Below are 21,268 nucleotides of genomic sequence, written 5' to 3' on the forward strand. Positions count from 1 at the left end.
ACAAATTACAGTTAAGAGACTAGTATGGTCCTAAAATATATATCTCAGGTAGCAAAGGTAAAATGATGATACACCTTCAGCATATGACAAAAACTACATAATGAATAAAAGTGCCAGATGCACTTTTGTGAGGATGGAATTCCACAGCTTAGAGGCAGCTACCCCCCCTCAACGTCTGAGGGAGGTGGAATTCCAAGAGAGCCCCCTCTTCTGATCTTAACACCTGAAAGAGTCAGTTGGGAAAAAGACAACATTTCAGATATTTGGAGCCTAAGATTGCAATCAAATATGGACTTACCAGGAAGTAAGTCCCATTGAACCCAATGCAGCTTACTTCTGAGTAATGTATTGGATTGCAGCCTAAGTTGTTTAGGGCTTTAAACACCAACGTGAGCTCCTCAAATTGGGCTCGAAAGCAAACTAGCAACTAGCACTAGAGGGGGGTGGGAGTCCAACAACAACTGAAGGGTCACAGATTCCCCATCCCTGCTCTAAACAGACACCCATCACACAGAGATCTTACATTCAGTCAAACGGAGGCAGTCATCTCAAGCAGCCAATAAGGGTGATCTCCTGCACAACCTCTACGGAGTAACAAATTTGGCAAAAGCTAGCATGTGCAGTGCAGGTAGGGAATGGGTATCTTTATGGTGCAAGGGTCTTATCTCACTGACCCTTCACAGCTCACTGGTGAGAGGAGCTATGGAAGGGGAGAGATACCCTTGGGTCCTGTTGGTTCCATCACATCTAGGACTGTCCAATCAAGGGAGCACATTTGCTACCCAGTATAGTAGCAGTATAGCAGCTCAGAATGTGTTCTAAGCAGTCCCTTGTTCAAATCTCATCTCAGTAACAAGTTTGCTAGATGGGATGGTCAGGTGCCTCCTCAAAAGACCTTTAAGGTGAGCAGGAAGGGACAAGAATGGAGGAGAGGGAGATTGGCCAGCAAGACCACTTCAGAGCCGGCTCTTCCTGCTCTTCCCCACAGGCCATCTTCCACCAATGCCCTGTGGGAAACCTTCCAGGAAAGAGAGAAGAAAGGAGACAAGAAGACATCAAGGCCTGCTCCAGCTGGACTATCCTACAGCCGCCTGGCAATTCTATAAAATGATATTTTATATGTTGGTATTGTTTATTGTGGTTTTAAAAATCTAGTTTGTTACTCATAAGCCCCCTTGGGAGGATTTGTATCCCAAAAGCCAGGATGTAAATGTTATAAATAAATCATAAAAATCAATCAGTAGGTTGGTCTGGTGCTTAGGGCCAAGATGGAATTGCCCAAGCTAATCCAATAACTGGAGTGTTGTTGTCAAACTCAAAAGCTTTTTCTCCCCTTACTCACTAAGAAAATAAGGAATGTGGTAAGGTTTCCTTAGAACTGTTTTCATTGTGTGGAATTAACCCCAAACCTTTTGTTATATATACATCTCTTCTATGAGGATGGGCACAACCCACCCATGGTTATTTTAAAGTCCCATTGTTTTCAATGGGATAATTAAGTATATGTTTAAATCTCTGCCACTGAAATCAATAGAACTGAAACACACTGAACTGTAGATACTGTTTTTAAAAAATGTGGGAATGTGTGTTTTGAGGGGTTAGCTGTCAGTGTTGTAACCAGTTGCTGTTCCTATGTCCAGGGCAGACTTCCAGTTCTACACTGCTTCTGCCACTTACCAAGAAGCCGTGCCAGGGCAGTTAATAATGGTAGTGGACCTTTACATGCTCTGCTGCTAAAATTCCCATTTCTTACCACTCAGATCGACTGCTCCCTCTTAAAAGCTCTTGTGCAAAAAGAAAAAGAAGAGGCAGCAGAAGAAGCAAAACTGTCTATTGATGTCCACAGACAGATGCTTCCAATTTTCTCCTTCAGCAGTAATGTTCAGTGGCTGGATGTTCCAAAAGTGTTGCCCACAGTAAGCCTCTAAGTAAAATTGTAATTTACCATCTAGAAAGGATGCTCAGCTATTCTACACTTATAAGAAAACAATACATTATGTGACTTAAAAATATATAAATATAATTGTAACCCTATGAGCCAACCCTAGTTACGTTTGCTAGCAATGTTATGTGTATTTGGGGCATGAAAGCTAGGGGGAAATGTCATTATGTGGGGTGGAAAGAAAGAAGGGGGGCTGCAGATAACTGTTTGTGTGAGGTCTGAATAACTGCTGTGTGAGGTCTGAAACATCTGCTGAAGTTTATGGCCAGAGCCCCAAAGTGTGTGGGTGGTGCACAGAAGATCTGCATGCAAAATAGGATTCCCCACCTGTAGCCTCATCCAAACTCTGTTGACTTTGTAAAAAAAAACCCTAACAGGTAGCCACTCAGCTCTGGAAGCTATTGAGGAAGAAACAGTTGGAAGAATCCAAGGTGCATGCACTTCAACCTTCACTCATATTAAGGACTAGAAGAAATGTGGCCTCTGCCTTTATATGTAGATAGAAATACTTACAAAAGGCCAAATTTTTTGCTTTCAAAAAAAGACTAGTGATCTGGCATAGCTCACCATCACTTGGCTTGGAACTGACAATTGCAAAGTCAATTTTGAATCCTCATTCTACCCTATTCATTCTATCCAGAGTCTGTGAGTTCAAATCCCTGTGCGTGTCTCCTGGGTGTCAAGAGCCAGCTAAAGATCACCCCCACAATGAGTGACTCAAGGGTTATGTGCCCTGCCACCTGTGCAGCCGTGGGCAAGCTGCATAGTCCCAAGGAGCCCAGTTGCCCCCCAGCTGGCAGCTGCAGACAAGGAAGGGGCTGGCTTGTGCAGCTGTGGCAAGCTGAGCAGGTCCTGGCCAGCTGGGGAGGACTAGCCTCAGAGGGAGGCAATGGTAAACCCCCTCTGAATACCGCTTACCATGAAATCCCTATTTATTGGGTCGCCATAAGTCGGGATCGACTTGAAGGCAGTCCATTTCCATTTGTTCTACCCTAATGAAAGGTAGGGGGAGGGCGATACCCACAACTCACCATCTTATTTACCATTCTTTATCTACCAGAACTGTCACAATGATTAAAATGCATTAAGGATTGCTAACCCGCCTTAAGAACAATTCTGAAACATTTATATAAATGCTATATAATTTTTCAGAATTGCTCTTCGCTCGGGTTCTGTATATTACAGAGTATAATAAGTGATCACTGGCTGCCCTACGAGGTAAGCCGCTCTTATTTTGAAAGACATCGAATCCTTATTTCCCCCTCTCGTTCCCGTTCTTGCAAGATCCTTTGCAAAGCTCTAAATTGGCAGCCAGCTGTGGCTCAAATGAGACTAGGTTCTTTCCAAACATCACGTTAACGCATCACGTTTTTCAGGGATATTTCCCCCCTTTCCCTCTGCGTGTATTAACCCTCAACCTCTTTTGATCTCTCTGGGAAAGCCGGAGAGAGAGAGAGAGACAGAGACAGAAGAAGAAGAAGAAGAAAACTCACTCCTTAGGAATGCAGCGGACATACTACTGTAACATACACGCACGCACGCGCGCGCACAAAAAACCCCACAACCGTCTCCAAGGGAACTACAACTCCCTGCAACCCTTGCGCTCAAGTGAAAAAGCCGAGCGCAATGTGCCTGCTGTGGCTGCTGCAGCAGCAGAAAGTGTGTCACTGGGGCACGAGGCTCTCCCTCGGAGTCACATGGTGGATACTCCAGTGCCGCGTGCTGGCGTCTGCGCAGCTGCAGGCACAGAGGGAGACGAGAGGGAGAGAGCCCTGGCACAGTAAAATTTTGCAGGCAAGGAAGAGGTAGGAGTATAGTGAAGCTCCCGGGCTGGTGCGAGAAACCTTACATACTCAGCCAGCCTCGCGCGCTTTCCTCTTTGCAGTCTGGTTCTTAGTGCAAATACAATTTTTTAAAAGACAGATTTCCACCACCATTCAGTGCAAGCTGGCTTGTTTTAGCAGCTTTGCAGCATAACTTGGGGAGGACGAGAAGAGGAGGAGGAGAAGGGGGCAGCCTCTGCTTCCCCTCCCTCCGTTCTCGCCAACCGAATCTAAGCTCGCTTCTTTGCTCGAAATGAATGACAGCTGTCAGCTGAACAGGATGGCAACTCTGGACACGAACAACAACGCCCCAGGTAAGCCCTTGCCTTTCGTGGTTGGATTCTCAAGGCTGGTTACTGTTCCTGCATTGGGGGAATGAGTTACATAGCCCTTTTCTCCCTCATAAAACTTGCCCCATATCCTTTTCTTCGTGGTGAGACTCGCAGAGTCTTTTCCCAATATATGTGTCACGAAAAGAGTAGTCTTTTGCTGCCCGGCACCTCTGCTACTGGTGGGATGTCTGCTGTTGTTCAGCATATGCTGGAAAGAGGGGAAGGTGGCATGAGTTCCCAAGCAGGGTACCTCACCACCTTCCCAAACAACCTAAGTGCTGAGTTAGAGGTACAAAGCTTACTTACAACGTTAGAGTCTTAGATACCACACAGGGGACACGGTCCTTTTTGAATGCCACCCTCCGAACCTGGAAGAGAGATGCTGGGCTTTGGAATTGGGAGAGGAGGCACAGGAGTACCCCTTTTATCTCTCCCCGCTCTTTATCCTATCTGGCTTCCCTTTTCCATCCAACTCAGAAAGGTTAACTTTTCATCCTTCTGCTGTCGTTTCCTCTTTGGGGGTCGGTGAGAGGAGAAGCAAGGGAAGGGAGTATAGAAGTCAGTCTCGGGGAAAGAGGTCAGCCTTCCTTCTTCTTGTGGAGGGAGGGAGTGGAGCCAAGAGTTTGGGCTACTATTAGCGTTCGGCGACGCTCTACCTTGTCCTGTGAGGTGCGGAGATCAGGGCCATTGTGGGGAGAGGACGTGCTTTGTTTCCATTGTGAGCTTCACATAACTGGTGTTTTCTTCTGGAAAAGGATACCTGAAGATCTCATTCTGATATTGCCCCCCACCATATTTTTGGTTCTGCGTTTCCTTCCTGGGATCTTGCTCCCATCCCTTATTATTGGTTATAGGGATTTCTCTTCCCCTCCTCTCTTTCCAGTCGCACTCCCCCCTTTGGAATCCCACCCTTCCTGGGATTCCCCATCAAGCTTCTTCCATTGAGTCTCTCACGTGTCCTCTTGCCCAGCTCAGCCACGTGCAACGTTTGTTTTCCCTATCGGGCCCGCCTCTCTCTGCCTCCCATTGGTTGATCTTGCCCCATTACATCATCAGACAGGCCTCCCTTCGGGGAACGTCACCATTCAGGAAGCGCAAATGTTCCGAATTCTCCGTAGAGGGCGTGGCTGACGGATGGAACATCCCTAACCTGGGAGGAGAAATTGGAACCTAGGCAGGCGGGGGGCGGGGCAAAGCGTGATGGGTGAAACCGGGATAGAAGGGGACAACGTGCAAGTGGGACACGTGGAGGTGAACTGGCCATCTTGCCATCCTTGACGCCCTGCTTCCTAGCCATTGAATTTTCGGCAGGTAACAGTTATAGGTCTTTTGGGAATGTGAAACACTTATGGAGCCTGAGAACCGAATGGGAAATTTCCTATGTTCACTAGTCTTTGCAAACTGGCAGTGGAGGATGTGTTTTATTTGACGGGCGAGTTATGAAACACAGGAGTACTAGATCCTGGAGCTCTACCCTTCTCATACTACTGGCAGTCCCTACAAAGTTCCTACTTTGATTGACGTCTGCCCCATTCTCTACTGCTTGGCAGGCGGCAACTTTTGCTGGCAAAAATCTGGAACCTTGTATTTCTAAGCATATGTTCAACGCCTTTAATCAAAAGGGAAGAAAACGGAAGAAAAAACGGTGTATGGTCACTGTCGGTTTGCCTATGTGCAGAGTGCCTTTTGTTTGTATACCAAACAATTTGCCTCTGAGCAAATTCATGCATTCTATGATTCTATGATATGCAGTGGTGCATTTATTTTCTGATGGGAAGTAGTTAATACTTTCGTGTGAGTGTGTGTATTTTAATTTCATCGAATATAAAATAGAGAAGTAACAAAAATAACAAAAACATATTTATGTTCACTGACTGGTGTTTAAATGCTGGAAACAACTTTTCTAGTTACACAGGGGTCATTCCAGTCTGAGAAAGAATGATGTGAGATCACAAAGCTTCCTGTATTTTAAAGATTGGTTGGCACAAATCTTGTCTCCTCTGCCCTATGTTTCTGTATATATCACCCACTTTAACTAGATACTAACAAGAGCACTATAATAAAATGCATCCTATGTAGTTTAAGTGAATGGTATTTGTCTACTCCAATAAAAGAGCCAGTGTGGTGGAGTGGTTAAGGTGTTGGACTACGACCTGGGAGACCAGGGTTCGAATCCCCGCATAGCCATGCAGCTCACTGGGTGACCTTGGGCCAGTCACTGCCTCTCAGCTTCATGAAACCCCTATTCATAGGGTCACCATAAGTTGGAATCAACTTGAAGGCAGTACACTCCAATAATATGATATCTTTAGCATAGTAGTGATGAAAATCAAGACAGGTCAGGTTCTCTTAGAGGGGAAAGCTCCTGAGAATGGAGAAAGGTGAGAATGAGACTTTGTGCATTTGCTTTGGGTTAACAGTGAGATAATCCTTTTGTAATGATCTGTGGTTTTGCATTTCTGCACCACAAGTTGGATAGGGTTTGTGGATTTGAATGTGTGTCTTCTGTGTGAGAAGATAGGCAAGTCTCCCAAAGTTATGCGGCTTGAGTGTTGTTCAGACCAATTTTAGGTATGTTTACTCAAAAGTAGAATTCAGTGTGGCATTCTCCCAAATAAGTGTTCATAGGATTATAGTATTGGTGTGTGTGTATGTTTTGTTTAATCTCTCAGGGCTTGTTTCTTTTTCTTGTGGATGTGGTTTGTAAACATATGTGCCATTTTAGTTTTGAACACATTACTTGGTTAGTAATTTAGTGGGCGCAGGATGGTTCAAGCATCTTGGTTTAGTGATCTGGGTGACAGAGATACATTTCCCTTTGGTTGACATTGTTCTTTTTCCAGCTAGTGGGTTGAACCTGCTTTAAGTTATGATGGTCCTCCCCCCCCTTTCAAGGTCACTGTTGGCTTAGTACTCACCCCACTCCATATAGGGGGGGGATCCTCTCTCCTATTAAATACACATTGTCATAGGGTTAAGAAAGTAAAATCATTGTGCCTTCTCCCCCACCCCCCAAACACACTTTTTTTGTGTGGTGCTTGCTTTGGGGTGTTGAATGCCACCTATGCTGCAAGCTCCCCCCGAGTTCCCCTTCTATCGACTGTTACTCCTGTGGGGTGAGCAGATGAGCAGCATGTGGCCTTGTGTCAAAGGACCACATGTGGTTAGCGACACCACATGTGTCTCCACCAGCCGCTCCTGGGTCCTTGTCTCTAGGAGACACAAATGGACAAGATACGCCTTTTCCTTTTCCACACCCATTTGGAAGACCTCCAACTTGGTATGCACATAACATCCACTCATGCTTGCGCCTTCTAGCAAGTTTTATTTATCCTCCGTGACCCACTTGGGGCAGTCATCTTCCTGATGCAATCTATATTTAATAACACATGGAAGCTTGGAGACTCCAAGCAGGGAGGGACGAAGACTGCAAAATGTGCATACCATCCTCCAGTAGGATTCTCTACACCACCCTTCACACCCTGACTTGCTAGATTTGCAAACTCTGCTTTTCACCTTTTAAGAGAAGAGAATGGGAATGTTGTGAAGTAGTTCAGGAGAGGCCACTAGCAAAGAAAAAATACACAAAGGCATCAGTGCCAAAGAGATTACTAACAAGGTCACATGCAAGCGCCACATTCAAAACCAGACAGGATGATCACGCTTGCCTTAACAAGCCAGATACTTGGCTGGTTCCCAGGCCTCTGCAGCCCAAGAGGCTCTTAGTTTACATCAAGGTGCCTGCTTGAATTATCTCTACCCTTCTTTGTCCTTGATAATTTTTCTGGTTGTTGAGCATTTGTTCTGTAGGAAAAAGGACAATCTGCCTTTGATAAGCTTCCAAACTATTGCATCGTTATTTGGAATATACTGGGAGATGCATGAACTGTATGGGATTAAAATAAGAGCAGTGGGGTTGCTTCTGGCACATCCATTGCACTTCACCAATGAGTTCTAGCTTGGCCCTAACTTTGCCAGAATTGCAAAGGTCTGCTATGTGCAAAAGAGCAAGGTGGTAGCTTTCATAACTAGGAGAACGGTACCCCTCAAGTATTTGGTCTAAGTAGGTTGTCACAGATCTGACTTAACACTTACAAGAGTTCCCTTGCCACAGTTTTCTTCTCTACAACCCTAAGAGTAAGACTCATAAGTTAGATTACTGCAATGTGTTATATCTGGGACTGCCTTTGAAGACAGTTTGGAAACTGCAGCTGGTGCAGCAGCCACACTGCTCACTAGTACAAGATGGTTTGAGCACGTAACACCAATTCAGGCACAACTGCACTGGCTACCAATTCTTTTCCGGGCTCTCAAGCAGAGTGCTGGTTTGACCTATAAAACCTTCTACAGCTCAGGACCGCAATACCTCAAGGATTGCCTCTCCCTACATGTACCAGCCCAGACCCTGCACTCACCGTCGGAGGCCCTTATTTGTGTGCCCCCCTCTGAAGGAGGTGCAGAGAGTGACAACATGAGACCAGGCCTTCTCAGTGGTCCCCCCCCCCGTTTGTGGAATGCTCTCCCCAGGGAGGTACACCTGGCACCATCGTTAGCCATCTTTAGGTGCCAGGCAAAACCATTTCTCTTGTCCCAGGCATTTGTTTTTAACTCTGGAAGGCTTTTGGAGGGCTTCTATTGCGTAGTCTTCTTAGGAAAGGTTGCTCCACCACCTTATGTACTGTTTTATTTTTATTTTACTTTTATTATTTTTTAATTAACTGTAAGTCGCTTTGAGTGAGCATATGTGTGTCAAAAAGTGACTGACAAATTTAACAAATAAAATAAAAAGAGATAGAAAGAGACAAGCTCCCTCACTTCCTTATTTGCCCCATTTCAAACCTTGACTGCAGTGAACCCTGAGAGAGAGGGTATTAGTGTGCAAACAGACTACCTCAATCTAGTACAACACAGAAAGTAGAAAGCAAACTTCTATCCAGTAGAGATTGTGTGATCTGCCACACTGGAAGGAGGTGGTACTGTGGTCACTTCAAGCCTGGCCAGGCAAGCAGTATGACTGATTAAAGTGAGGTAGGCAAATACACTTTTGTTGTTGCTGCTGCACTGTTCCAAATACGACAACGTGTTAATGAATGTGCTGATCTTGGGGAAGAGATGGTGTGTGTTTGGGATGTGGGTAAGTGTCCATTGTGATCATGAAAGTAAAGTGGTGCCAAGGGATCAGTGGTCCCGTGGGATCCTCCTCTTACCTTTTCACGAGGTATGATTAGAGGGCCGTCTTACATGGCAAATATAATCAATTACTTCTCCTGGTGATGGAGGGGGAATTATTTGGATTGCTGACAAAAACTAGCTTGGGCCAGCTCTGACTAGTCTCTAGGTCCTGTTCCTAATGGGGGTTTGATAAGAGGGAGATACTCTGCTTATAGATATACCTGTACTCATTTGCTTTGACACCTGCTAAGCAAGCAATCCCAGGTGCTTGGGCCACACGCAAGGAGGGTCATTAGCTGGTGGTAACCAGCCAACAAAGATAAAGGCTCTGACTTGTTGTTAAAGGCCTGCCTGAGCACTGAACGTGACTCGCACACGTGATCTTGTTTATAATCCCTTTGGCACTGACGCTTTGTTTTTACTTGAGGCCTTTCCTGCAGCACTTGGCCCTTGGCAAATATCCCAGCTACAAAGCCTGGAGTGTTTTGTTTTTTGTAACCCTCCAGGTTGGACTCTGCCAGCCATTCCCAGCCTCTGGGGTGGAGTGTAATGACTTGTTTGGCTTCTGCCCATTTTTCAGCAATTTCTTGGCTGCCTGCCTCCACCCCACCCGTCTTCACTCGCTCCATCTCTCACTTGGAATTTTTTTCCTTTTGCAGCTCTGAAATGTAGGTCAGCAACTGAAAGCTGAAAGAGAGTTGGATTACAAGAGAAGAATTTAGGCAAGACGAGTTCAGAGCTTGCAGCTATGCCCAATAGTATAAGGGTGAACTTTGCAAATCTTTATCAGGTGTGCACTGGGAAGAGAAGGCCACGGTTCACATAGTTCCCACACACTGGATGACTTTTTGTTCTCTGTTGTTTTCCTTGGAAGTGGGTTTCTCATATCTACCCCACCCTCCAGTTTCTGCATGTGTCCCAGGAAACACCTGCAAGATCCTCCTTCCATCTATTTTCATGTGACCTTTAAAACTTGCATGTTCAAAGTCAGTTGAACAGTAAATTACCACCTCTTTTAGGTGTCCCCCCTTTTTGTGTGTGTAATGTAATGATATGGTGTGTACACAAGTAAAGTAACAGAGTGGGAAACCCTGCTTCTGGGGTGTCAAAGTGTCTGCCCACACTAGAAGCAGTGGCTGCCAGCTGTGATAGCTGAAGGAATGAGCCTCCACATTTAGAGACAGTATATCTTGCTGTAACAGACAATGTGGACAAAGAATGGGGCAGACTGGGGGACACTTGCAAGAAAATAGAACACAGGACTAGAAGGCCCTTGGTCTGATCTGGTATTTTCTCATGGAGTTTCACCTGATATATGACTCTGGGGATGTAGTTCTGTTCCTAGTTTTAAAAACAGCAATGCTATATTTGGAGTAGGGAATTTTTTTTTACCCTGGGCTTGTGTGTGTGTGTGAGCATCATGGAGCTTGGCTCATTTGCCTGAATCTGTCTTGAGCTATATTATTTGCTCTCCAAGCACTACTTGCACTGCATTTTGGGAGATAACGTTTCCTCTTTTCACTCTGTTCATAATTTTATAACCCCATCACATTCCACTTTAGTAGTAAAGCCCCAAACGCTTAACCCTTTCTGCACAAAGGCAGGTCCTCTGACCCAGTAATCATTTCACTTGCCCTGTGTCTCTGCTTTCTCCCAAGCCTTTAACCTTTAATCTCTGCCTCTTCTCTTCCTCTTCTGCTTTCATAATGGTCTTGTTTTTCTCTTGCAGCGTGAGCTTGCAGGCAGGGTCTGCTCTTTTTAATGCAATTACAATGTCTAGCATTGAAGGCCCTTTAAAAATATTTGTCTAAGTTCATGGTACTCTTTTTTTGGAGATGGGGTAACCAGAACTGTACACAGTATTTTACTACTCCAGCTTTTGGGGCTCTTTTCTACTGTGTCTGGCTCTATGGGTTCCAGCGTTGTTTTTAAGCCCTGCTAATTCAGTTACAACATAGGGAGGGTGTCAGGGTCCATTCTTGCTCTCCCTCCCTCGCTGAAATCTGCTGCCTGACTACAGAAATGTCTGCTTATAGCTATATGCTTCTACAGAGTTTACATTTGTAAATGCCTCTTTAGGGTGCAGTCATGTTATTGGGGATATTATCTGCAACAGTGAGGAATAGAAACTTACTCTGCTTTAAAGGCAGCTGGGATTTTCAGGTTTCCAGCATGACACCTTAGAAGAACTTCAAGTGGTGTAACACAAGCAGGCAGTTGGATGCCTGGACAAATACACCGACAGCTCTGTGACGAGGTGGGTCCTCAAACCTCTTCTTTTTCCTCTCTGCAGGTGGTGTGATCAGCTACATTGGCTCAAATGGTTCTTCACCAAGCCGCACCAGTCCCGTCTCTCTCTATGGCAGTGACAGTTCCAATGGCAGTTGTCAAATGTCCTCGCAACCCACCTTCCCCAGCTACTTTCCACCCTCGCCCACTGGGTCTCTGGTGCAGGACTCTGGACGCGTGTATGGGAGTAGTTTGGCTGGGCTATGTGGTGATGCTTCCCCTTCCTCCTCTTCGTCCTCCTCCTCCTCTTCCTACAGCTCTGGAGGCTCCCCAGTGGGGCTGCAGGTGACCATGGATGATGGGAGGCGCGTCTCCCCTACCAAAAGCACCAGCAGCAGCATCACAAGTGAGTGTGAGGTTTGTGGCAGGGTGGGAATGCTGAGGTGGGCACAAATTGGAAGCCTTTGGGGTGACCATGGGGTTTGCAGTTCTACCAACGCTGCCAGCAGATTTATTCCAAACTGAAGATCCAGACCCATCTCCCCTGATCAGTTTAGCCTTTATGTTAGCCACAGTTCCTCCTGGATTCCTGAAAGCCTGTTGGATGCCTCCACTGTTTTCAAAGCCCTAAGTATGGTGGGTGGGGTCTGGCAACCATCCACCTGCCAATCCAGTCTTTGGCTATGGAGTCTCATAGTGACTCTTCTTCTTCTCTCCTTTTCAGAGCTCAACGGAATGGTCCTCCTGTGCAAAGTCTGTGGGGATGTTGCATCTGGGTTCCATTATGGTGTCCATGCTTGTGAAGGATGCAAGGTGAGCATCTCTCTCTCTCTGGCGCCTTAGTGTTTGGATGACATAACTTGTAGGTATGGGGTGCATCCAGACCGAGTCCAAGATGATTTGGTGCCTCAGACAGAAAGCCCCAAATGGTAATGAACATGGGACATAGTTCACCCGAAATATTTCCTCAAGCACGGAAATGCAATATGGCTCCTTGATGGATTCCATCCCATAGATCAGACCTATCTGTATCCTGCTCTGCTGCTCCTTCACATCACCCAGAATCCGTTGCATGAGGTGACTGCCTCATCTTGCCTTGGGGGTAGAGCTACCTCTGAGCTGACCACCAAGGCCAGGGATGGGGAATCTGTGGCCCTTTAGATCGGTGTTTCTCAACTGGTGTGACATCCCCCCCGGGGGATATTTCTAAAAAATATGTACAATATAAGTAAAATTTGCTTTAATATATAAATATAAGTACTTTTATTTCTTTTTATTATTCAGCTGTAACTTTTATTTATAATTAAAAGTCATGATATTTCAGTCCTTTTGAAAATAAATAATATAATCAAGGAAGCCAGGTTTAAAGAGGGGGTATGGAATTGTTACATTAGCTAAAAGGGGGCAAGGGTTAAAAAATGTTGAGTAGGATATGCTGGCTGAGGCTGATGGGAGTTTGAGGCCAACAACGTTTGGAGGACCACAGCTTCCCCCTCCCCAGCTTAGGCTTAAGAACTCCTCAGATATTGATTTGCAGCTAGGCAGCCATTGAGATTCTGAAGTTAGCCCTGCTTCCCTGTCACATGCAGTGGCAGCTTGCCTTTTCATAACTCACTGGTATGGCCTCCACACCTCTCCCTCACCAGCTTAAACCCCCAACAGAGACTTGTGCTGAGAGATGCACACCAAAAGCACTCAAGTAGTTGCGCCAGCTCTCCCTGAACAATAGTGACTCTAGCAGCATGCTTCTGCCATCCTGTGAAAAGGGAACTGGGCTGAAAAGCACATACTCTAGGATTGGTTTCAGGCATGGCTGTTCACTCCCCAGGCCTCGATGCTAATGCACTCTCCCTCAATTCCCTCTCCCCCCGCCCCAGGGTTTCTTCCGGCGCAGCATTCAGCAAAACATCCAGTACAAAAAGTGCCTCAAGAATGAGACCTGCAACATCGTCCGCATCAACCGGAATCGCTGCCAGCAGTGCCGCTTCAAGAAGTGTCTGGGGGTTGGCATGTCCCGAGATGGTGAGTTCCTGCCACACCAAGAGTTGGAGATTTGACAGTATTTTGTGGGCTGGGGGTGATGATGGGAGAGAGATGAGAAGCAATTTACTCCTCTCTCCAATAGTGTGCTTACTGGAGGTGCCAGAATCCATGCCCTTGAACACTAGCAGTTTCTTTTTTTGTGTTTTGGAACAGCAGCCAACCCTTCAGTCTTCCAGGATTTAACCCTATCCTCTGCTGCTTTTTTCTGACTGAGCCAGTCACCCTGCCCCAGCCTCCCTTCTTGCATTGTTCAAGAGCTCTTGCATCCAACAACTCTTGCATTCCGTCCTAGAATTGCTTCCTGTTTCAGGGTCTCCCTTGAGTAGTCTTAACTGCTCTTCTCCTCTACCGTGTTTTTAAAGGACATTAAAAGAATGCTTAGCGGGGTGGCCTCAAGCGGTAGGATCTTTATTGCAGTGACACTAAGGCAATGGCCCATCTGCCCTGCAAGAAAGGAGACTGGCACCGTGGCTGCTTGCCTTTTGGCCCAGAAAAGCCGAGGCATTGCTTTCTTATCCCCCAGGCGGCTTTTTTTGAGGGGAGGAGGGGGGTGGTTACTGTTCTGTGAAATGTGATCCTCAGCTGCTGTATTGACACTGGCCCCTTTCTCCTTCTGCCTGCCCTACAGCTGTCCGTTTTGGTCGTATCCCCAAGCGTGAAAAGCAACGGATGCTGGCCGAGATGCAGAGTGCCATGAACAACATGGCTAACAACCAACTAAGTGCACAATGCCCACCTGAGAGCTTATCGATGGGACTGCAACAGCCCACCAACCCCCTGCTGCCCTGCCACCAACCCCAACTGGCAGCCCACTCCCCACCACCCCACGCAGCCTCGCCACCCCAGCCATCTACTTGCTTCTCCCAGTTCTCTCAGCAATTGACGCCCCCACGCTCCCCAAGCCCTGGCGATGTCATGGAAGATGTCATTTCGCAGGTGGCCAAGGCTCACAAGGAGATTTTTGTTTATGCTCATGACAAACTGGCCACGGGGACCCCACCATCCTTGGGGAGTGAGAACTCTCTCAGTTGGGAGAACAACTGGCTGAGTAATGGCTACCACAGCAATGGGCTCTGTCATCAGAATGACAACTGGAACTCTGGCTCTGCCCCCAACAATACGTGTCACCAGAATAACATCAAAGGACATCGGTTTTGCCCCTCTGGCTATCCTGGGGAGAGAGATCCTTCCATTGGACAAGAGGAGAGAGATCCTTCCATTGGACAAGGCTGCCAACGACAAGGCAAGCCCAGAGATATACTCTTGGTAAGTGTCACATCCTCAGGGCACTACACAGTCCCTCTTGCCTGCCAATGCTTATTCAGTGGCCATTTATGACCACTTGCCTTATCTCTCTGGCTAAGGGAACACTTTTATATAGCGTGCTTGTTTTAATATCCTGACAGAAAATCTAGTAGCTTGCCTGAGGCAGAGATGAGATTTGAACCAGCATCTTCATGAATTGTAGCTTAGTCACTATATTACTAATTGTAGCTTAGTCACACATTTGGATGTGTTTTTATCTCAGCTGCTTTGTCTTTTAAGCTCATTATTTATATAGATCAGAATTTTAACACTGTTGGGTTGTGTGACACAGGAATAAGCTGTTCTTTGTATGTATTTTGTATCTTTTACATTCCTTGGCCCACATGATGAGGTTTTCCACTCTTCCATTTGTTTATTATAACAGTTGGTTTTTTGTGTGTTTTTCATTACGCACACTATCTTGGGTCCTTGTTGAAAAGCAACCAACAATATTTTTATAATAATAACCCACACACTCACACGTACCTCTTCCTCAAAACAAATCTGCAGTCCTAAGAAAGAGCTTGAAATTTCGTCTCATTGAACTCAGTGGGTGTTGGTTATTTTCTAAGTTTAGGAGTCCAGTATGTACATTTAGATAACACATGTGACAACATCTCACCATGAACTACTTCAGTTAATAAAGTAGCTAACCAACTTGGTGATTCACAAGTCAAAGATCTCCCATTGCTTTTCTGTGCCGGGGGTGTGTGTTAGGCTGGGGGGGGGGGCAGACAGATTAGACCAAAATTTGCCCGCCTTCTCTTTGTAGAAAGTTGCACAAGGAGGCAGGGACTGATAAATTGTCATTGTAGTAGAAAGTTACTCCCTTCCAGACTCTCCCCCACACCAAAGGCCAGAGAATCTGCCACAATAATAGCCTTACATTGGCAGTGACAGTGGCAGAGCCACCCCTAGGCACCGGGAATCAGGGCAGTTGCCCCGGGCCCCGTGCTTTGGGGGGCCCCCGCACTTGGCGATCTGCTCACCAGCTCGGTCCTCCCTCCCTGCCTGCTCACCTTCGCCACACCAGGCAGGGCGCAGCGCTCACTCGCTCTCTTTCTCTCCACCCGGGACAGGGGCTTGCTCGCCTGCCCGCCCGCCCTGCCAAAGCCGCTGCTCCTGCTGCGGTCAGTGAGCTGGGCGTGCAGTTCCAGGACTGGTGCCTGCGCACCTACGGCGACTTGACCAAGACAGTGACCTGGAGCAAATGTGGGGGGCCTCCAACTATGCTTTTGCCCCGGGCCCCGCACATGCTAAGGGAGGGCCTGGACAGTGGGCTTTGATTTCCACTGGTATATTAAAAAACATAAATGCAGACTTCAGAATACTGGCAGAGGATATTTTGTGTGTATCAACAATGCCAGTAAGAAAAGTGCACATGCAACATACATGTTAAATGTTTCACTGCAGTTACACTGATGCCTCTAGATGTGAAAGTTCAGTCTGTTAATACATTTTTTTAAAAAAAGAAACATCAATTGGTAGGTAGTGGGAATCTGTGATCCTCTGGATGTTGCTCCCAGCTCCCATCAGCCCTGTGGTCAAGGATGATGGGGGCTGTAGTCCAACAACTTCTGGAGGGCTATAGGTTTCCTGTTCCTGCTTTAAAGTTAAAACTTAACATGCAAGAAGTACTTGTTCAGCTAAGGTAGTGCTGAACTCATCTCTGTCTGGAAAAGCTGGTATAGCACAGTGGGAAGGAGAGCCTGGTTGGGAGTCCAGAGTCTGTGAGTTCAAATCCCCGCTCATGTCTCCTGGGTGTAAGGGGCCAAGTAAAGATCACCCCCACAGTGAGTGGCTCAGTGGTTACGTGCCCTGCCGCCTGTGCAGCTGTGGGCAAGCTGCATAGTAGTCCCAAGGAGCCAAATTGCCCCCCAGCTGGCAGTTGCGGAGAAGGAAGGGGCTGGCTTGTGCAGCTGTGGCAAGCTGAGCAGGCCCTAGCCAGCTGGGGAGGACTAGCCTCAGAGGGAGGCAATGGTAAACCCCCTCTGAATACCGCTTACCATGAAAACCCTATTCATAGGGTGGCCATAAGTGGGAATTGACTTGAAGGCTGTCCATTTATTTCCGTTTTAAAAAGAAGAAATTTTATCTTTTCAATTGATTGTCCCACCTTAATGTTTTCAGTTGGTGTGGTATCACAGATGGATTATGGAAATTCATGTATGAAGCTTCAGTCCTAGCTACCTAGCAACACTTTTGTTGATTTGTCAGGCTAGAAGTCACCATGGGCTCAGTTTGGTGATTTATTGGGATAGTATGGAACTCTTCATTTCTTATGGCATGTGGGGGGATATTAAATGCACAAGAGCAGAAAAAGATGGTGTTTAGAAGTGTGTATTACAGTCTTTACCAAGCTGTTGCCCTCCAGATACTTTGGGGTACGACTCCCATTAGGCTGATGGGAGTTGTAGGCCAAAACATCTGGAGGGCAACGGTGAAGGGTGCTCTGTTCTCAGTGGCTATGTCAGCTTGCATTAGCTCCATCGGCTCTGCTCCCAGCCCTCCACTCTTCATCTAACATGGCTCACTTTTTCCCCACCCCAACAGGCATGCCCTATGAATTGTCACCCCCATGGTTGCAGCGGCCGCACAGGACAGGAGATTTGGGAAGATTTCTCACTGAGCTTCACACCTGCTGTTCGAGAGGTTGTGGAATTCGCCAAGCATATCCCTGGTTTCCGAGATCTCTCACAGCATGACCAGGTCTCCCTACTCAAAGCAGGCACATTTGAGGTAAGATTATCTCTATCCACCAGTTCACTCTGTTTCTAGTTACCAGATACCAATTTTATCTTATGTGGGAAGGGCTCTTAAAAGGGGGAGAGAATTACATGTATCCATAAATACAGTGAAAGCTTGTTATAATGCACGGGATGGGGGACAAAGGATGCACCCACATTGGAGAATTTCCACGTTATAATGAAAACTGCACTGGAAGGCACTTATTTTTTTAAAAATAAAACAGATGAGAGGATCAGGACAGAAGAAGCAACCCAAACTCATAAAAACTGTAACTGAGAGGAGAGAGGAAACCAGGAACCGATATAGGGCTGTGGAGGAAAAACGCTTGGAAAAGGCTAACTGCCACCATGGCTGAGACAAAACTGCTGCCACTGTGGCTGAGGGACAGATTGGGAAGGGGAAAATGCTGAGGGATGAATAAGTTAACAAATTAAACTCCACAGACAATCACAAATGGGCTTGAAGTAACTCAAACTCAGAAGAAGTGATAAATGACCCCTAGAAAAAGAAAGCTTCTACTAGATAGGAAAAGGTGCGGGAAACGGGGATGGGAGAGTGTCAGGAGAAAAATTAAAAAGAACACCGACAGGGGAAAAAATGGCTCAAACACCCAGGGAAGCAAACAGGACTCACCAGGGAAAGGGACACTGAGGATGAAGAACAGAAAAAATAAAAGTAGAAAGCAAGGCTGATATAAGAGTGAATGAGAAACCTTCCCTCGTTGCATTTCAACTCAGGCTCATGCTTAACAGTTAAAGCCAGCAAATAGAGTATTGGTTCCTCAAAAGGCACTGAAGTGAAGAAAGTTGTTTGGAAGGATGCGTTTTTTAATCTTGTGAGTTAAAAGATGTGTGAACTGCTGTACTGTATATTTTACTTGGGGGACATGGTCATCCACGGTGTATCTGATTCCACGGTACATTGAGACGCATAGTAACGAGCTTTCACTGTATTGGTTAAGTCAGCAGACTGACGGAAAATAATGGGAGACAAGATTATTTTAAAATTCCAGAACTCAAATCTACACCTTTATTTATCCATCTATTTTTTAACATAATGAGAGTACATTAAAGATCATTATTTGCTGGCATCTTTTTGAAATGTAAACTAATTAGGAATAATTAAAGGGGTGTAGTTTGTCAGTCTGCTTTTGTGAGGCTGAATCTCAGACACACTCAGAACAAAGCAAATGTTCCACAGGGAAGAAGTAGAATTCATTCTGAGATTTTGTCAATTAGTTTTCGTTTTGGTTCTGAAGAAAAACCAACAACCTTGCAGTCAATATTAACCATATTTACTCAGCAGCAAGTTGCACCGAGTTCAACTGAGCTGCTTTCCCCTTCCCATAGAATTGCATCCTTACTTGTAATACTATTTTTGTAAATTAAGGTGGGAGAAAAATGTCCCTCCCCACAAAATGGAATATTTTCTAAACATTAAGGTCTCAATCATAAGGAGTAAGTAGGGTTCTTCAAGTATGAACGGTGTGGGCACAATCCCCCAAGAAGTCGTTCTGCACCAGCCCCATTGAAATTAATGAGTGCTGTGGAAGAACCTATTGGGGAGCTTCCCTGGGGATCGTTCCCCAAGTTCCTTGTGCCCAGGCTAGTTCCTGAGTTTCCCCATAGTAATGGATATGAGGCTGTTTTTCCTAAATTAATTTGGTATGTTTGAAAACCCACTTTGCCCAATATAGATGGCATTTGACTGGGTTGTGTGGGCACAGAGCTTCATGTGTTCTAATAGTCTCTCCCCATCTCTCCTACCTTTTCCCCTAGGTGCTGATGGTTCGGTTTGCCTCCCTCTTCAACGTTAAGGAGCAGACAGTGACGTTCATGAGTCGTACCAAGTACAGCCTTGAGGAGCTTTGGGGGATGGGGATGGGCGACCTGCTAACATCCATGTTTGAGTTCAGCGAGAAGCTTGGTGCCTTGGAACTCTCTGAAGAAGAGCTTGGCCTCTTCACAGCTGTAGTGCTGATCTCTGCAGGTGAGTGTCCTTGGGCACAGACTGGTGGGAGCTGCAGTCATGGAGCACAAACCCCTCGTCCTTACCTTTTTGAAGCTCGCCAGTCATACCATCCTGTTTTCTTGGCCTTGTTTCATCATTGCTCAAGGTTTTCAAGCCTCCTATCACCCGTAGCTATCCGAGCCCCCCCCCCCCCCCAGTTCCACGTATTTTCCCCTTGTTGCTCCTTATGCCTGGAACCTTCTCCTACAGTGGGCCACTTCACTCCCCCACATTCTCCTTTAAAATTCTTCCTTTCCTTGAAGCCTTTGGCTTACTATCTTACTATCTCTGCAACTGCAGTAAACCCCAAGTAACTGCATACGTACCCTCTGATGCCTTTGCCTCTCCTCCTGTCGTCTCTTCCCCATTGCTGAAATTTAAAGAGAGTAAGCTTCTTGGAAGTAGGGAGCTGTTACATTTTGCTTGTGTTACCCTGTAACCTTCTAGGAACGGTGATGGCGCTTTAGAAATAATAATTATTTGAGCTCAAAGAGATTTGAGATCCTGCATGCCAGGTTTTGGCATGATCTCACCTTCAGCTCCCTTGTGGGAGGCTGAAAATGTGTGGTTTGATAGAATTGAAACCCAGATGGTTGTGCTTGCTGCGCTGCTGTTATATTTACTGCCTGTCTCCATCTTGTGCAGATCGTTCAGGGATTGAAGACCCAGCATCCGTGGAGCAGCTGCAGGAGACGTTGATCCGGGCCCTGCGGGCTCTCATCCTCAAGAACCACCCCCAGGAAACTTCCCGTTTCACAAAGCTGCTGCTGAAGCTTCCTGACTTGCGCACCCTCAATAACATGCACTCGGAGAAGCTGCTGTCCTTCCGTATAGATGCTCAGTAGAAGATGGGGAGGGTGCTTGCCTGCCCTCTTGTCCTGCCCTCCCTGCATCGTTGCACTAACCAGACTGCTCTCTGGGCCTGGACCCAGCTAACTATTTATACTGGTGTAGCAGCTGCTGCCCCCACCTGCTCAGAAGCAAGCAGCACAGCCATTTTTTGTAAATATTTCTCTGTATATTGGAGTTGTGTGAGTAGAGTGGCACTCTTCCTTGCCGTGGCACTGGCCACACAGGAATAATATATTGAAAGCAGAACTGCCTGGATTACCTCCTTTCTGAATTGTTTGCCTTGTAGCCCCGGTCTTCTAAAGGCTCACTCACAAGGAGGAGCTGTGGTGGAGAATTGGGACTCAGTGTAGGGTAACCCTTTGCCTCTGCTAGGAAGGGGGAACTATTGGAGCTTTGCACACACAAGAGACATTGGTTGCCCTCCTCCCCCAAAGGTGAATTGTGGGGCTTAAAAAGGTATCCCATTAATTTCACTGGGACTTAAAAGTTTGGGTAAGGCTGGAGATACAAGAAATTGTGGTTTGAGGGAGGATTCTTTTCCCTTGGTGTGTGGTACACAGACTTACTTTGTCCTAGTCCTGCTCAAGCCAGTTTTTGAAACGATATGTTGTCCCCCTAAAAGACCTCATTATGAGGGAAAAGTTGCAGCTTCTACCCTACATGCAACCTTTCTACCCTCTTTCAAACCTTTTTTATACCCTCTTGAGGAGAACCTCCAAACCAGCTTTTATCTACCCCCCTGGCTATTCCCCCCCCAATAATGTGAGGCACTTGTGCATGCTCTCACCGTGGCAACCCTCTTTCCCCAAAAC

The 21,268-nt window shown here is 46.4% G+C and overlaps 1 protein-coding gene across 1 annotated transcript; it reads left to right on the plus strand.

Annotated features, from left to right (window-relative positions):
* Nucleotides 1–3,563: 3,563 nt before the first annotated feature.
* Nucleotides 3,564–20,707, plus strand: NR1D1 (nuclear receptor subfamily 1 group D member 1). The gene is made up of 8 exons (XM_061589353.1): nucleotides 3,564–4,079; nucleotides 11,563–11,904; nucleotides 12,223–12,311; nucleotides 13,376–13,520; nucleotides 14,170–14,807; nucleotides 17,400–17,585; nucleotides 19,373–19,583; nucleotides 20,250–20,707. The coding sequence occupies exons 1-8, from the start codon at nucleotides 4,019–4,021 to the stop codon at nucleotides 20,447–20,449; spliced, it is 1,872 nt and encodes a 623-aa protein (XP_061445337.1). The 5' UTR covers nucleotides 3,564–4,018; the 3' UTR covers nucleotides 20,450–20,707.
* Nucleotides 20,708–21,268: the final 561 nt, after the last annotated feature.

Source organism: Rhineura floridana, chromosome 11, assembly GCF_030035675.1.
Source record: "Rhineura floridana isolate rRhiFlo1 chromosome 11, rRhiFlo1.hap2, whole genome shotgun sequence".
Classification (NCBI taxonomy): Eukaryota; Metazoa; Chordata; class Lepidosauria; order Squamata; family Rhineuridae; genus Rhineura; species Rhineura floridana.

What these genes read in the sequence shown, in the direction of transcription:
- NR1D1 (XM_061589353.1), top strand. Translation starts at nt 4,019, where the DNA reads ATGAATGACAGCTGTCAGCTGAACAGGATGGCAACTCTGGACACGAAC. An exon ending in CACCAGCAGCAGCATCACAA is followed by an intron (nt 11,905 to 12,222) that starts GTGAGTGTGAGG and finishes TCTCCTTTTCAG; the next exon opens with AGCTCAACGGAATGGTCCTC. An exon ending in TCAAAGCAGGCACATTTGAG is followed by an intron (nt 17,586 to 19,372) that starts GTAAGATTATCT and finishes CTTTTCCCCTAG; the next exon opens with GTGCTGATGGTTCGGTTTGC.